At 41.8% G+C, this 17,368-nt stretch overlaps 1 protein-coding gene across 2 annotated transcripts in view; it reads left to right on the top strand.

Annotated features, from left to right (window-relative positions):
• Positions 1–17,368, top strand: part of vps13d (vacuolar protein sorting 13 homolog D) — a 45,617-nt gene that overhangs the window by 26,692 nt on the left and 1,557 nt on the right. For both annotated transcript variants that reach the window (XM_084099911.1, XM_084099910.1), the window contains exons 41-68: positions 15–167; positions 356–491; positions 775–822; positions 896–1,046; positions 1,140–1,356; positions 1,453–1,700; positions 1,809–2,000; positions 2,106–2,232; positions 2,445–2,587; positions 2,875–3,005; positions 3,105–3,280; positions 3,395–3,518; positions 4,787–5,022; positions 5,201–5,303; positions 5,395–5,552; positions 5,690–5,798; positions 5,900–6,070; positions 6,211–6,315; positions 6,465–6,614; positions 7,052–7,201; positions 7,315–7,411; positions 7,490–7,638; positions 7,767–7,901; positions 8,017–8,184; positions 11,228–11,360; positions 11,498–11,690; positions 16,075–16,206; positions 16,876–17,116. In XM_084099911.1, coding sequence (XP_083956037.1) covers positions 15–167; positions 356–491; positions 775–822; positions 896–1,046; positions 1,140–1,356; positions 1,453–1,700; positions 1,809–2,000; positions 2,106–2,232; positions 2,445–2,587; positions 2,875–3,005; positions 3,105–3,280; positions 3,395–3,518; positions 4,787–5,022; positions 5,201–5,303; positions 5,395–5,552; positions 5,690–5,798; positions 5,900–6,070; positions 6,211–6,315; positions 6,465–6,614; positions 7,052–7,201; positions 7,315–7,411; positions 7,490–7,638; positions 7,767–7,901; positions 8,017–8,184; positions 11,228–11,360; positions 11,498–11,690; positions 16,075–16,206; positions 16,876–17,116 — 4,276 coding nt within the window. The remainder of the gene's footprint in view (positions 1–14; positions 168–355; positions 492–774; positions 823–895; positions 1,047–1,139; positions 1,357–1,452; positions 1,701–1,808; positions 2,001–2,105; positions 2,233–2,444; positions 2,588–2,874; positions 3,006–3,104; positions 3,281–3,394; positions 3,519–4,786; positions 5,023–5,200; positions 5,304–5,394; positions 5,553–5,689; positions 5,799–5,899; positions 6,071–6,210; positions 6,316–6,464; positions 6,615–7,051; positions 7,202–7,314; positions 7,412–7,489; positions 7,639–7,766; positions 7,902–8,016; positions 8,185–11,227; positions 11,361–11,497; positions 11,691–16,074; positions 16,207–16,875; positions 17,117–17,368) is intronic.

The following is a 17,368-nucleotide window of genomic DNA, read 5'->3' as shown; positions in this document are numbered from 1 at the left end:
TGCTGTGTCCACAGAGTGGCACTATCTCACAGCAGTAGTGCCGACTCCATATCTGAAGTGAATGGGCCTGGAACAGATGATACGCACAACATCAGCCAGTGGAGAGAGGTGCTGCCAGGGGAGGAGCTCCCTTTTGAGTTTGAGGCCCGGGAGAAACTGAGACACAGGTAGCGGAGGGTGTCTCTTTTGTAAATGCAAATCCAATAGGCTTTGAATGTGCTAATGTTGGACAGGATAGTCTATGTTGAAATGTTTTTGACTTAGAGGCTTACTTGTTTTTGCTGTACTGTTTGCTTCTCATTACCTCATTGATTTTACTTTTCATCTCTTTGCTGATAATGTGCTCTGACCTCAGACACACCCATGAGCTGAAACTCCACCAACTGCTGGTGCGTGTTGTGGGCTGGGAGCAGGTGAAGCCAGTGTCAGTGGACAAGGTTGGAGTGTTCTTCCGCTACGCCGCCCCTGATCGAAACAACCCCTCGAGCACTGTGAGTTAATGGGTCAAACATTTTATAATTGTGCAAATTTAGTAGTTTGTTATGTGGAGAAGGAAGTTTTGACCTTCATTCGAACTATAAAATCATTTGTGATTCATAAATGCATTATATTAGCGATTCTCTACATGCATTTTGAAGTCTTGGATTTCTCTCATGGGTCTTTGTTATGAATATTTCTTTCGTTATTTGATCATTTTGAGATATAAAATCTTTTAGTAGTTCATGAAAAATGGAAATGATGCTTCATAAAAATGTAATGACCTGGCTTTTCTAGGTTGGCAGCCCAATTAGCAGAACCAACATCATACACCCTCATGTATATGTAAGTGTTTGTACCTCATACCATTACACCAAATTATCCTAGAGTTTGTACACAGTCTATAATCTGTGTTCAGTTCTCAGCCTTGCCGCCTGTTCGAGTGGTATTCTCTATCACTATGGAGGGCAGTGCACGTAAGGTCATTACGGTGCAGTCAGCGCTCACAGTTAAGAATCGTCTTGAGGTTCCCATGGAAGTGCGACTAGACAGCCCTTCGGCTCCGGACAGTAAGTGTCTACAAACCCACACACACGCTGTTTGCTATGGTTTACCTGTGTTTATTTATTATGGATCTTATTTTAACCGTTTACCTTCTATAGAACCTGTTGTCCTGCCACCCATCCTGCCTGGAGAGGCCTTGGCCATCCCTCTCCATCTGACCTCTTGGAGGCTTCAGGCAAGACCTAAAGGCTTAGGGTTGTTCTTCTGTAAGGTGCCCATCCATTGGACTACTGTGGAGCGGCCTGGTGACGTCAGCAGCAGCAAGAGAGAGTGCCAGTCAGCAGACTTTGATGAACAACTCAAACGCAACTTCAGGTAAAAACAGGCTGGGAGGAGAAAGAAAATATCAAAGATGAATGAAACTTGAGTTGTAAACCGTTTTGTTCTTTTTCTTTTTTCTTTTTTTTAAAGGTTTTGTGTCGTCATTAAGAAAGAGAACTACCCTGAACAGCAGCCTGCCAAAACTGTGGCGGGAGGTACAAAGCAGATCTACCGCCAACCAGGTCACACCATCTATCTGCTGCCCACCCTAGTGCTGGCCAACCTCCTTCCCTGTGACCTCAACTACTACATCAAAGGGACCTCAATCAAGGGAACCATGAAACCGGGCAAAGAGGCAGTGCTGCATGCTGTAGACACATCACAAAATATAGAATTAGGTGAACTGGAGTACATGCTACATTTCTTTTACATATTTAACATGAAAATGTACCTATTTGCTTTTTTAATCCACATAAAGCATTCACAAGTATGCTGTTTGTTCTTAGGTGTGCTCCTAGAGAACTTTCCTGTTTGTAAGGAGCTGCTCATCCCTCCCGGTACACAAAATTATGTGGTGCGTATGCGGCTATACGATGTCAACAAACGGCTGCTCTGTCTCACCATTCGGATTATTCTCAGAGCCCAAGGAGCATTAAAAATCCTCATCTCTGCTTCTTACTGGCTTGTCAACAAGACTGGTATGCTTTCATATCTAAGCATTGACTACAGATTGATGATCTGAATTCAAGACTTAAATTGTACTTACATGTCCGTAATATTTTCATTGGTTATTGTGTACGCAGGGCTGCCTCTGATCTTCCGCCAGGACAATGGGAAAATGGATGCCGCTGGGCAGTTTGAGGAGCATGAGTTAGCCAGGAGTTTGAGCCCACTGCTCTTTTGCTACACTGACAAAGAGCAACCCAATATGTGAGTGCAAGAGAAGGGGAAAAACCAAAGAACATTGTGTGTTCACACCATGCCCACCCATCAAATGCTTTGAATAAATTATCTAATTTAATTAACCTGCAATAATTCCACAGCCAAAGTTATTTATTTATTATCCAACATAGCAGAAATGTAATTTAACTGCATAACTACCCCTTATTAAAGCTCTCTAAAGTCTTGTCCTCTTTGAACAGGTGCACCATGCGGATCGGTAAAGGGATCCACCCAGATGGTGTTCCAGGATGGTGCCAGGGTTTCTCTCTGGATGGAGGCAGTGGAGTGAGAGCACTCAAAGTCATCCAGCATAGCAACAGACCCGGACTCATCTATAATATAGGTAATAAGGAATTCTTATACTATTTTAAGAAATGTTTCTCTTGTATTATGGTATCTGCTCAGGGATGTCTAATACTGCTCCTAGAGGGCCAACATCCTGAAGAGTTTAGCTTCAACTTCCCGCAACGCTCCTGACTGGAAGTTTCTATTAATCCTAAAGACATTGATTAGCAGGTTCAGGTGTGTTTGATTAGAATTAAACTCAGCAGGACAGTGGCCCTCCAGAAGCAGGATTGGACACCCCTGTGCTAAGGTGATTTAATAATGGAATATAATGTCTTATTATAGGAATAAATGTGAGGAAGGGGAAAGGGCGTTATCGTGACACACACATTGTGACCTTTGCTCCACGATACCTACTTGACAATCGATCATCTCACAAGTTAGCCTTCTCGCAGAGGGAATTTGTCAGAGGAAAGGTGGGAGTCCATGTTTTCATTGGGTTTGTCTTTGTGCTATGTTTTTAGATATTTTAATGTATCATAAAAGACAGGAAAATACATGATAATGTTTTGTAGGGTACAGCAAATCCAGATGGATATATCTCCACCCTGCCAGGATCCAGTGTGGTGTTCCACTGGCCTAGAAATGACTATGATCAGCTTCTCTGTGTCCGTCTCATGGATGTACCCAACTGCACCTGGTCTGGAGGTTTTGAGGTCAACAAACCTAAATCTTTCCACATCAACATGAGGTACCTCATGCCACCAAATACACTCTCTAGAGATGGCTGAACAGAACAGAAAATGACTGAGGGAAAAGTTTTTGATTTCATAGACATGTATACCTCTCATTATATGTTCCATAGGGACACTTTAGGGAACTGCTTCTTCCTGCGTGCTGAGATTGCTTTGAAAGGGGCAACGCATCAAATCTCATTCAGTGACACTGATCAGCTGCCCCCACCCTTCCGTATAGATAACATCTCTGAGGTAAGTCCTCAGAGGGTACACATTATCAAGTATTGTAAGGCAGTAGAATGGTTCAGAAGATTTGAGACTAAAGAGTAGCACTAGGATGGTTGGGAATATGCCCTGGCCATTACATGAACCCGGGTCACCCATGAGAATTTGTCGGAGCACATGAATAAGAATGCCGTACTAACCGCAATCCCAAACCTAAATTGTTTAAGAAATTTTGGTGCTACTCTTGCATTTCTGAAATGTCATAGAACATTTGGTTCTGTTTTCTGTTTGCTGTTTCTGACTTCCTAAAATAATGACATTTATCAAGACAATATTATTTCCTTTCAGTGTTCAATTCTGGACACAATAACATTCATGAAAGAGGCATAGCAAGATAAAGCACATTTTACTTAAAAAATTGACCTGTTATTAATATCATCCTGTATTCCTGTTATCTTGGGTTCAATCGGGATTTGCAGGTGTGCACGTTTTCCGTCACCTTCCTCCAACCCCAAAGCCAGTTTTCCTGTCATATGATCTGTTGGTGGTTTTAAATTTACTGAGCGAGACACCATTCTAGCCATTACAATAGGTGGATATAAAGCTTTTGTCACATGAAATAGCTCTTTTACTCCCCCTGGCTTGACTTAAGCAATCGATTCATCCGTCAAGCATTGAATTCACACCTGGCAGCTCTGCGTCCGATGGCTTCTCTGTCTCAGTGCTGCCCCTACATCAAAACAGATTTTTTTTTTTTTGATCTGCTAATAATTTTTTTGGGCAGACATTTTGCTTCTCTTTTTGTGTGGTTCTTGATATTAAACAATAAAAAGTCTGTTGGTGCTGTGATTAGACACATTCTCAATGATTTATCTTGGCGTTTCATCATCAAACGTTCTTGTCCAGGATAGAAGTATCCTAGATCTTCCTGCTTGCACTTTGCTCTACTGTCACTGGCAATATGTCCCTCTCGACTCACAGGCCTACTCAAAAAGCTTTCCCTAAGGTGCTATGAGCTCCTGCTTTTATTCAACCTTCTTCTTTTTTATCTCTGACACCAAAACTTAAGGTCTGATCTTGCCAACATAAGGGAAGAGGGAAATTAGATGTTTTCCCAGGTCCATTGTCAGCTGCCAATTCTGTGCCATGTTATTTAGTTTTATTCAAGCTGATGGGTAGCTTTGATTTTTACTTCTGGGATCTTATGATGGCAGTGTAAATGGCCTCTAAAATGGTCTTAAAGCTTATTGCAGAACCACAATCTCCACAAACTCTTTGGTTACACATGTCCTCAGGTGCCTATCCAGTTCTGGCAACACGGAGTGGCTGATATCCGGCTACACACAGAGGTAAAAGCCGGGGCAGTTCTGGACTACGCTTGCGATGAACCTATTCTTCAACACTACCTCACCCTCACTGTGAAAGGAGCCGGATCTTCAGAGGTTACCGCTGACATGAACTTCTTTAGAGAATACAACAAGCTCTACTACGAGAACTTCATCTACATTGCTGCATCCTTTACATTCTCAGAGTGAGTTCTCCACCTTTAATTTTCCAAATAGTTTACTCATCCTTGGAATTGGTAATTTGACCAATTTCAAGCAGAAAACTTTCCAGTGGCTGACTCACTCAAATATGACCTCTTCAAACTGGTGTTTGTAAATAAAAGTAAATATTCACTTGAGGTTGACATTTTGATTTGATAACAGAGATGGAGGAAAAAGGCCAGTGGGGAAGAAGCGGGCGGTCAGCTGTGCTGAACTTGTGCTGGATGTGGAGACAAAAACACAGAGAGTCATCCTAAAGAAAAAGGTCTGCTTATATTCTTTCTCAGCCTTATATCTGCCAGTTTCCCCATTTCTAGTTTATTCTCAAAGGTTCTCACATTTCTTTGTCTGTTTAGGAGCCTGGAAAGCGCTCCCAACTTTGGCGGATGACAGGAACAGGAATGCTCTGTCATGAGGGCTCATCACCTCCACAGAGCAAACCTTCTCAGCCTCGACCCCTCACTTCATCTTTAGTGCTTGACATTGCTGGACTGGCTGCAGTGACAGACAACAGGTTACTTAATCTCTTCACAGCACAACAAAGGACAACTTGTGCTGTCTATCTTAAGCTTGTTCTTGTCCCTGTGGAGAGTAAACATTATCATGGTGTGTGGGTGTCATTTCTCACGTATCTTGCATTTTCTTTTTTAGCTATGAGCCTCTGATGTTGAGACGGCCAGACAACCGCCGCAGCACCACCCAGACATGGCACTTCAGCTCTGGCATGTTGACCTGTGGTTTGCCCAGACTAGTCGTCCAGGTCTGTCCTTCTTCTTTCATCCAATTTTTTTTGCTTCTTAATCACTTTTTCCAATATGACAGAATCTGTGGCTCTTAAAAATATTGTATGTGCTGTTTTAGGTAAGAGGAGGATTATCTGGCCTGTATGATGGTGCCGAGGTGGTACTGGGACCAGACTCTGGTGTTTTGGAACCGACACCAGAGCAACAGTTTATCAACCAGAAAATGAGACCTGGCTCAGGTGTACTGTCCGTACAGGTCCTGCCTGATGGGCCCACGCGAGTACTACAGGCAAGACACCCCTCCTGTCTCATTGTTATTGAATTGCATGGTTGGGATAGCATGCCATCTGAAACCATATGAAATGGAATCAGTTCTTATCTTTCTTTCACACTTTCTAATATAATGAGAAGCTGCATACCTCATTTCAGATCAGTGACTTCAACCAACGGCGCGTGAATAGACCCTCTCCCAGCACTGAGGAAGACCAGAATAAAGAGAGTGCTCAGATGAAAGTTCCTGAGGAGGAGCTTGAGGTAAAAAAACATGTTTTTGTTTGTCCAGCAGATTGATTGATTGTGGAATTTTACCATCATTGTGTTTCCAGTAAAAACCAAATTAGCATAGTGTTATCAAATATTGAACTTGGAAGTTCAAACCTCCCTATTCATACACTTGTGTGTAGGTGTTGGTGAATCTAGACGAAGGAGTGGGCCTATCACTGGTGAATAAGCTCCCTGAAGAGCTAGTGTTTGCCACCCTGTCTGGCATTGATGTGCACTTCACCCGCACCGCTGCCAGCCAGGTACTGGAACTTACAGTGAGAGACATTCAGGTAAGCATCCACAGACCTAAATGCATTCATCCAATGTTTGGGAATTACTCACTTTGGTTTAGGAATGGCACAATATGGTTGACGATTAATGAGACTAATTAGTTTATCTAGATTTTTTCTGATCATTCACCATGTTTACGATCATCAGCTTTTTATACAAAAACACATGAACATAGATACCAAGAAAATGCAATCATCAGTGGATTTGATCCATACCAGGTCCCAGAAAACACTTTACGGATCTCAATTAGCACAGACCCTACCAAATCTAACATTAGTGGACATTGTGGACCTTTCAAAAAAAAAAAACTTTAGCCAAGTTTAATCCAGTAGACAGGCATGACAGTTACCAAAGAAGCTCTATCCTTTTCCACAAATTTTACATTCTAAAGCAAACATTTCTGATAGATATGTCTTTACTCTCTCATCTATTACAGGTGGACAATCAGCTCCTGGGCTCCACTCACCCTGTTTTGCTGTCTGTGACTCCAGGCTCCATTGAAAGTACTACAGTGGACTCAGGTCCTGCTCTGCAGGTCAACGCTGTTAAAGTGCCCAGCAGTCTTATGCTCACAGACCTTTTTAAGGTGAAAGCAGTGAACTTATGGATTCACTTTCTCACCAAAATGCTTCAGGCTTATCTGTACATCTTCCTTTGACTACAGGAGTTTGATTATAGATTTTACTCTCTGCCTTGCAGCATTTGATGGTCACAGCACGCCGCTATACTGTCATCATTGAGGAAAAGCTCTTGATGAAACTGCTCATATTCTTTGGCTACGGTCAGACAGAGGGAGGTGCGTAGTGGGTATCCCTCTGGTGTGTTGTACGGGGAATTCATTATGCTCTTCTAAGTACATGGTTTTGTGTTTCAGAGGTAGAGAAGCTGGATGAGAACCTCTATGAGAAAGCCAGCGAAGATGCAGGAACTCCAAAGCGCTATTATTTTGAAAACTTGAAGATCAGTGTCCCTCAGGTCAAGCTGAGCGTCTTCACCTCTCACAAGTTGCCCCCTGACCTCAAGGTACAAGAGCCACAGTAGAATCAACTGTAGTACTATAAGTGCCTCACTGGTTGCAGTTTTGTTGTTGGAAGTTTGCGTTATGCTGTGATGTGGTTGTCTGCATTATAATCAAGAGTTGTTCTGCACAGGCCTTGAAGGGAACCCTTGGGTTCCCACTCATTCGGTTTGAAGATGCAATCATTAACATGTACCCCTACACTCGAGTCCATCCCTATGAGACGCAGGAGATGATCATCAGTGACATCCTCAAGCACTTCAAAGAGGTCATAAATATTCTTCATTCTGAATTATGTTTACATTATATTATCATACTGTACATTGTGGTATAAGCGTTTGCATCAGCTCTTGGACTTGTATCTTCTTTCTGTCTTTTTGTAGGAGCTTATCAGTCAGGCGGCTCAGATCCTGGGCTCAGTGGACTTCCTGGGCAACCCCATGGGCTTACTTAACGACGTCACTGAGGGTATGAATGAACTCATCAAGTATGGCAACGTTGGAGGGCTCATCCGCAGTGTTACACATGGTGTTTCCAACTCAGCTGCCAAGGTAAGAAAATTTCACATACTTACTGTCGACTTCACCAGTCCATCTCACACTGCATGATACCTGATCACTTAAGGATTTCACAGGGTTATTTGAACAATTCCCAAATATATGATATATGATAAAGTCCATCTGTTTAGCTGCAAAGTACCAGAGCTGTAACTGCAAGACATGAATTCACTGAGTGCAAGGCCAAGTCATAACGAAAAATAAAGCAAGAGAATGAATTTTCCTCAGTGATCTGGTCTGTTCAAATGTAAATTAGAAGCTGAAGTTGTTTATTTCACAGACTTCTTATTGAATGTTTTTGAAGAAGCATCCAAGCAGTTTGCCTGAGCAGAACACTAGAACTAGCCACATGTTGTAATTTGATGATTTCCAGGAGAAGAATGGGAACAGCATTCATGATTCAGAAGGTCAAATGCACATGATGTTCACCAGCAGAGCAATCTGACCTGATTTTCCTCCAAATATGCAATAAAGTAGTGAAGGTTCACTGAGGTTTATTAGTTTTGGTCTCCCTGTGTAAACAGGCAGGATTCTGCATGTTTACAGAATCATTGGAACACCGGCATTTAATAGTTTTGTCAGCATAAAAGTTGAATATCAGCCCTGTAACTTTCTCATGAACATTATAAGAAGTTTGTTTGAGCAGATGGAATTGACTCATGGCACCAGTGTGGGAATGTGTGTACTCGTATGTGGTTGCAGTTGTGTGTGGTCAGACCTGAGCCTCCACTTCATGTCCTGCAGCCAGCTCTCAGCATGTCTGTCTAACAGGCCATCGCACCACGTCCTTCATTGGCAGCCAGCTCACTGTCAGACAGCGCTTTGTATGCTTTTCCCTCTGTCCGCTCCCTCTGTGCTCTCATTTACTTTCCTTCCAGCCGCACTCGCCAAGCTAATGTCTTAAGTACTCATAGCATGGGACAACACTATGTCTAAATCAGCACTTTCACATTCGCACTTCGCTGCTTTTTAGCCAAGGCGAGTTTGTTTAAATATGCTCATCATACTGAATAATTATAGTTGATATTTGAAGTCCATTTCTTTGACTTCAGCTCTACTTTTGGCTGTAGTAACTCTAGTAGGTCTTTGCTCATTACCCACCGAACTGCTGAACAAATGCTTAGGTTTGCTTGAGGAAATAAAAACTCTCTTTTGGCTGCTTTTTTGTCACTAATTCAATTTCATGAGTATAAACAAATTATTACTCCCCCTGGAGAACTTCCAGCAGCATGAATAAAAATGTTTTGCCAAAATCATCCACCAACTGTATAAGGCTCCATGTCATACCGCTTGGGGTGGAAAAACTTTAATGAAAGATATAAAAGGCATTTGAGAGCTTTGGTTTGATCAAGTGCCTAGAAAGCTTGAGGTTTATTGTATTTGCAAAGATTACTATTAGTTTTTGTAACTTATGTCAGTGGCCACCCAGAATTTATTTTGGAACATGTGCAGAGATCAGGAATTCTCCGTTGTTAGTTTTACCTTTATGGGGGCCTGGGCCTTTTTTAATAGGTATTTCAGCTAATGCACCCTCCATTGACTGCAGTGTGCCTGTGCCTCCAACCTTCTCCACAGATTTTCTTTCAATAGCACCTATACTTTAAACACACATTTGAATTCATATTGAGCAATGCATTAGACATATTTTCAGCAAAGTTACCCCCTGCTGCATAAAGCTGTTTTTTCCATCACTGTTTCCATGTCTCGAACAGCCTTAAACTCGCTTGCTGTGGATCAGGATTTACCTTCATCAGCTTGTATAGTTTTTCATATCTCTGTCAGACTCAACCACTTCTTGGCAATCACATCATGGTTTTCATTCCTCTACATCTTCTTTCTCACACACACTGGAACACATTCCCGCACACCTCTAGGGGCCCTGCTTTGAGATTGGATGGTCTAATGGCTCAAGAAGGGGTGGTGTGGGGGGGCCATAAACTTGAAAGTTTTCTGATCCTTCTCTCCCTCCCGCAAACTCATATCTGGTAAATGTATTGGTATAATTTAACAGCCAAGCCTAAAAAAAGGGAAGAGAGTGAGAGAGAGGGAGGTGGAAGAGGAGGAGGAGGAGGAGGAGCAGAGAATCTGAGCTGGCCTTCAGATGAACTCACCAGGGACTTTGCTTGGAGGGGTCATCCCAAGTTCATGCCTGGCTCTTGCTTGAATTCTGCAGAATGCGCCTGTGTTTATGAAGTGCTCTGGCTGCAGTAGGGAGCTCACTGGGCCTGTAACACAAACTCTCTTCCAGGAGGCACCTGCAGGGGACCTGAGGGGGGCCACTCTGGGCAAAGTCAGGTCAACTGTGCCAAGAGGGGGGAGCGCCACCCCATTAGACAAATTACAGCCTGATATATCTGACAGCTGGATGAGATGGTGTGTAAAATCAGTTATCTGTAAAATCGTGTATCCTCAGTTCAGCAGTGGAAGGGTTTGAGAACCATGGTGGTTGCCCAGAATGTGGCTCCCTTGCAAATAAAGCTTGAGTGACTGTGACTGTAAGACATTAGAAATAAATTTGTCTCATGAACTCATAGGAAAATAGAATAGTTGATTTGCATGATTTTGTTTGAGTGCAGTCCACAGTATAAACAGCTGAAGAGCTACATGAACTTTTGCTGAAAATGAGACCGGAACCACAATAAGTCATTGATGTGTCCTAAAGTAGACAGTCCACTCCTTAAGGTCAATGCAGGCAGTCCACTCCTTAGGGTCACTGTGGGGGGTTTTCACTAACTGAAAAGACCAGTGGCAGCAACTGTTCCAATTCCTGATGTATTGACAAATGTTTGAATAACAAATTCAAAGATTCTGTATAAATGTATTTCATGCCACATGTGGTTTGGTTTGTTTTCTTATTGGTACAATTAACTTATTAATACTGCATAATTATAGAAATGTCTTCATTTTATTGTTAAATATTTTCTTTATTCATTTAAGTGGCAATGCTTCTTTCTGGTGTGAGAATTGTTCATTTGTAGTACATATAATCTACTATTCTTTTCTTTTGTTGTTGTTAAATGTTTATCTGCCTTTGCAGTTTGCAGGTACCTTATCAGATGGATTGGGCAAGACAATGGACAATCGGCATCAGACTGAACGAGAGTGCATTCGCTATCATGGAGCCACCAGTGGAGAGCATCTTGTGGCAGGGATTCATGGTCTTGCTCATGGTACATCAAAACATTTGGCATTTCATATGCTCAATATTAAGGCACTTATTGTACCATTGTGCAGTATTATAAGACTGTTATTGTACTGTACCATGATTTGTCCACTGAACCTAACTTGCTGATTCATTGCTGTGTAGGCATCATTGGCGGTCTGACCAGTGTGATCACATCAACGGTGGAGGGAGTGAAGACTGAGGGGGGTGTCAGTGGATTTTTCTCTGGTCTGGGGAAGGGATTGGTTGGCACAGTGACAAAACCTGTGGCAGGAGCTTTGGATTTTGCCTCCGAAACAGCACAAACTGTCAGAGAAATGGCCAGCCTAAGCAACAGGTATTTTCCACTCAATTATGTATTCAGGTTATTTTTTCTATTATGGAAAAGGATGACAGACATTTTTAGAAGAATGGCATATCCACGGCCTTGTTCGTGGCCCTTTTCCAGTGCAGGGTGCCAGAGCTGGTGTCCAAGGTGGAAAACAAAACAGAAACAAATCAGTCTGAAGAGGTTATTAAAAAAACTTTAGAAACAATGCAGTGAATATCACATTGCTCAGCGCCTCCAGTCACCTAATTTTTAACGTCTGTCTAAAATAAAAAATATTTTAGATATATTATTACTATCAATTTACTATAAATTTTATGTTACATCTACTAAACATTGCATCAGATTACTTTTAAATTCTTAAAACTACTGACATTAATAGTCATAAAGACCATAATGCATAATGCATATTGTTTGTAGTCACGCAGTCAGTTACATCATTGTTCAGCTGGAAGTCGGTGGAATATTATCCCCTTGTTGAGCACTGGCTTCGGCACGGGAACCATCACCATTTCAGTAGAAAAGGGGTATCTGTGGTTCAATGTTTATAGCTCTTACAACTTTGCAAAGCCTTCGTGACCTCTCTGTTGATGTGCCCATAAATCCCACCTGCCTTTTGATGAGTTTAGCTTGTGGCTAGCCAAACTCTACACTAATGAACACCTGCTAATGATCCAAAGCACAATCCAGAACTGGTCGAAGAACTTGCCTACTGTTTTAAGAGCAGCCTTCAGGGTCTCACCTTCACTTCATCCTCTAAAGCCAGCAGCTCTACCTGAGGTTTTATGAGGGGGCCCAAAACCAGGTCATATTACACAGGCTGTCTGGTATGTAAAGCCATTTGTTCTTCATTTGCCTATGTATATGTGCAATGGGGAATGTTTGTGGTTTTACTGCTTCAACTAAAGGAGGAATGAGTTTCAGGCCCTCTCACCATTCCCCTTGAATGGAGAGAGGCTGTGTGTGTGTGTGTGCACACGTAGAATAGACCTGCTGGTGAACTGTGCAGTGTAGAGCTGGGGGAGTTTAAGGGAGAGGCATTCGGAGCGTGCCTGCCACAGTGCGGCCAAGAGTTCAGCCAGAGTTCACACCGAAAATGTGCAGGATTCATGGGTCACAGCGGATGCAGTCTGACCCAACTATTACATGTTCTCAATAACACATTTTGCAGGTAGTAATTCAGCAGCAAATCTTCACATCCTCTCTATCTTGAGGAATCAATCTCTATCCATCTACAACTGGATGTGGTGATTCCCAGTTGAGCTTTCTTCCCTTTCAGTCTGAAATGTTCATGATGTTACCCCCATTTTGCACATTCTCTTGCAAACCATGTCAGTAATGTCACTAAATTTATCAGGTTATGTTTGCTTCTTGCTGGTCAGGAGTATGTGTCATATGTATTCTCTCAGACCGCAAACAGGAAATAAACAAGTAAATGAGGAACAGACTGTTGCGAGGTCAGGAATAGCGGAGGTGTCCACACAATCAGTTTTGCTCTCCTGCCCTGCTAGTGAACTCAGCCTCCCACATCAGTTCCCCGGACCCCAGACCCCCCCCCACACACACACATAACATACACCATTCCCAACTGCACTATGCAATCCAGGCAGGCTTCCAGAGGCAGCTCAATTACAATCTCAAAACAAAGGCAAATAAGTGCTGGGGGTTGGTGGGGGCAGCAGTAGGGGCTCAGACTTTGATTGAATAAGCATCCTGTTCCCCACCTTTAGCTGTCAGTTCAGTTTGGGAAAAGTATGCATTTCCTTTTACCTCAAGCTTTATTAAAAGAAAGTCCCTCATCTAGTTGGCCTTTTGACAGTCTGCCTTCACTAAGTTTTGGTAAACCTCAAATTCCTTCATAGTAAAAGATGACAGTTACTTGTTCTATGGCATTTATCAGCATGAATCAGCATACTAAATACAAATACATTACACAGTTGACCCACAATTGACCCAGTAAACCAAAGATAAAGATCATAAAGATAAACAAATATTAGTCAGCCAAGGATTAAACATCCCAGATGAGCAAACTTTATGTCTCACCACAAGTCAAATGTGTTTATATTAGGAATGTGAGAGACTAGTCGACTAAACGATACTGCTGCTACTAGTGGACGCTGGAAATACTATTTGTTTTCCTTTTTGTAGCACATTTTTACAAAGGCTGCGTTTAAATTACTGTCATGTTAATGTTACATTTTTAAAATAATAGATTACTTTAAAAAAGTCCCCTCGGAAGACGAGCAAGGTGAAGTAGTATTTTGACTTAGAAGAAACTGAAAAGTTTTGTGCAGGCTATGTCAGTCTGGCAATAGAATAATTAAGCCTGTTTATAGTCTTGTTATAGTCTTGTATATATATATATATATATATAGGATGAAATTTTATACTGGTTTAAAGTGGGAACATTATGAATTAAACATACTTAACAACAGATTTTATATCAATATCCTAACAAATAGAATAACCCTAGATAATATATAGTTGCCTGTACACGTCAAGCTTTTCATGTGATTTTTACCTCCTTTCATGTGTACAGATACTTTTCATCCATGACACAAATTTCACAATTCACAATTAAATTCGATTTCAATTCACAAGCTTTCGATTTGATTCGATATTCAACTAATACTGTAAATTGAAGAGGGAACCCCAGTTGATACATCACTATAATATTATAGGTTAAAATGAACTGATTTGTAGGCTACTTGCATTTAAATTACACATAAGGAAGTATTTATAAAAATAATGTTATAATAATAAATTTTTAATGACATAATTATGTTTCTACTTGTTTTTTAATATAAACATTTAAATGGTGGATCTCATAAAAACATGACAGATTTATTCAAACATTAAATATTGAAGAACAGGTAAAGTAAAAATACAACGAATATGCAGTATGGTGCACATATTTAGCAAAATTCTCCTCTAGAGTTCATTTTTCAAGCTGCCTAATGAGTTTTGAGTGGCTTTTCTGAGGTAAATATACTCAAAAACCTGCTGCAACTCGATTATAACTGCACATGTGACAAATATTTCATTGGGACAACAGAGATGGTGCCCTAATTTTCTTATACTCCAGCAGGCATGCTTTTTGCAGCATATGCTTCACTATGTCAGTGAAGAACCAAGTTAAACACCTACGTACAGCAGCCCGCCCTCAACCCATTTTGCTCATGATCTTTTCTCGGAAAGGAGCAAGAAGTAAGAGCTGTTTGTTTGCACCCATTGATGGCTGACTGGCCAGGCTCCAAGCCCTGTGCCTGACCTAGAGTTGAACCCTATTGTTCCAATCCCACAATCGGGTGCGGGGCATTGTGCTTGATCGCCTCCAGAGCAGTGGGAGAGGCTGCAGAGAGAGAGAGAAAGAGAGGTTAAGAGTCTCCCTGGGTCTGTTACAGTCTTGTCATGCACAGGGCCAGATCTCATGACTTACGGTTATGATTATGAACCGTGGCTTGCTGTCAAAACGAGAGCGAAGTCCATGTGGAAGTTCTGGCTTTTCTAAGGAAAAAACAACACCGCAGTCTCCTTAATATTTCATAATGAAGTTACCAGTCGCTTCAGAATATTTGATTTAGTTGCTAATGCTAAAATTTGACAGGGTGCTGCTGTTTTCTTTCCATGACATCAGTAGAGTTGATAGCAAGTTCATTGAGTCACTTAGTTTTTGTTTTCAATATTATATGCTTGATGTGAAATGCAAAACGGGTTGCAAATACGACCCACTTTAAGATTTCAGGTTTGTCCATCCTTGGTTATCCTTTCTTCCCCAGTGTCTTGCATTCTGAGCTCTTGATGAACAGAGGCAGCTGCATTCATCCGGGCTTCACTTTAAACAGAACAGAGAAATGCTGCAGTACACTGCCGTCTTTGTGAATCAACTGGAAACCATCAGCTCTAATCAAATGCCTGCTGGCCCAGATTCAAGCCAGATGTAGGAATTCCACTTGGCCCACCAGTGGCAGCCAAAGAGAAGAGAGGGGTTGTTTGCAGGAGAAGCGAGACCCAAGCTTTGCATTGGCACTGCAGGCTGCTGGCTAGTCCCATCAGCTTTGGCCAGGACCACCAGAACTCTGGAGCTATCATTCCCCCTGACCATCGATTGAACTGCACACCTAAAACCAACATGGTGTGTTTGAATGTGAAACAGAATTGAATATTACATGGCCGGAGTCTGAGTATGCGAGTTTTTTGGATTGTGCCACAACAGGTGTTATTTCAAGAGACTCAGTTGTTCTCTTTAACGGGAAATGGGGGGGGGGGGGCAAAAGGTCCAGTCTTTCCAGTAAAAAGGTGCTTCATTCCAACTTGGATTCCCCAATGTTAACCCTCTTAAGGCTGTTGGTTTTGTAAGTAATGATCCTTGTGTGTTTTGTGTGCGTTTCAGGCTGAGCGTTCAGCGAGTAAGGAAGCCGCGCTGCTGTAAGGGCCCCCAGGGGCTGCTGCCTCGATTCTCCTCCCTACAAGCAGATGGACAAGAACAGCTCTTTCACTTAACGGATAATATCCACTCTGAATCGTGAGTATCCTTTCAGACGGTAAAGTCAGGTTAGGTTGCTTTGTGAAATTCTTCTTTTCTTTGTTATTCAATGTAGGATTAAAAACAAACAAAGCTCATTTTCCAAATGGTTCTTCTAGGTCAAGAATCACATTGAAGGTTTTCTTTGGGAAAGGGACGTAGGGACATCGTTTTTTAGATCGTCTTTGGTTGGAAGCATCAGGGCTTGTTTCTCTGTTCAAAAAGTGAGACAGAAAAGACATTTATCACCAAAGAGGCTAATCCATCCAGATCAGCAGACCCCTGTTGGCCCACCTGACCTTTCTCCTCAGAGGTGCCACACAGGCCATTAGTCTCCTCAGTGCAGCCCTGTCCTGCACGATCTGTCCTGCGCTCTCTTACACACTGGAACTGTCTTAATGTTGTCTGTTTAATTTGATGTGCTAATCTTTTCTTCTCTGGTGCATTAAACAGCAAGCTTGACTTAATCCTTTTTCAGAAGAAAATTTATTGCAGAGTACAAATTTGCATCAGAATCCTTGGGCGAATTTGGTCCGAATTGAATCATAATACATCTGCTGTACCATTATGCAAAATAAATTGAATTAACCCAGATATCCTCAGGACATAATACTGTCTGCCCTTTGTAAATCAATGGTGTACTGATCGTATGCCTATTTTCTTCTGTAGTTTCATTGCCGTGGAGCCCATAGACACATACTGTGTGCTGATCTCCTCCAAAGTGGTGTATTTCCTCAAGCCTGGAGAATTTGCGGATCGTGAAGCAATCTTTTTAGAGGTCAAATATGATGATCTCTATCATTGTCTGGTGTCCAAGGACCATGGGAAAGTATATGTACAGCTTACTAAGAAAGCAGAAAGCACTAGTAGTGGAGTGGCCATTCCAGGTCCATCACACCAGAAACCTATGGTAAGTGACCTATCCCTCCGTGTTCACATGCACAATTCACATGAGACTAAGGGCGGTGTATTTAGTCACTAGATATTTTTAGAATAGCAAAATATAGATATTACTACATGGTGGAGTATGAAACGTTTGATGGTGAATTTTCAGCAAATAATGCCTACAGTATATGATGAGATTTACCAATACTGGATAATGAATATAGGTAATGCATGATTTTGGTCATTACGACCACCAGTAAATATCTCATTAACATTT

Source organism: Abramis brama (assembly GCF_963993115.1).
Source record: "Abramis brama genome assembly, chromosome: 22".
NCBI classification, from domain to species: domain Eukaryota; kingdom Metazoa; phylum Chordata; class Actinopteri; order Cypriniformes; family Leuciscidae; genus Abramis; species Abramis brama.
The sequence above is the reverse complement of the archived record's forward strand: the minus strand, read 5'-3'. Positions and strand labels throughout refer to the sequence as shown.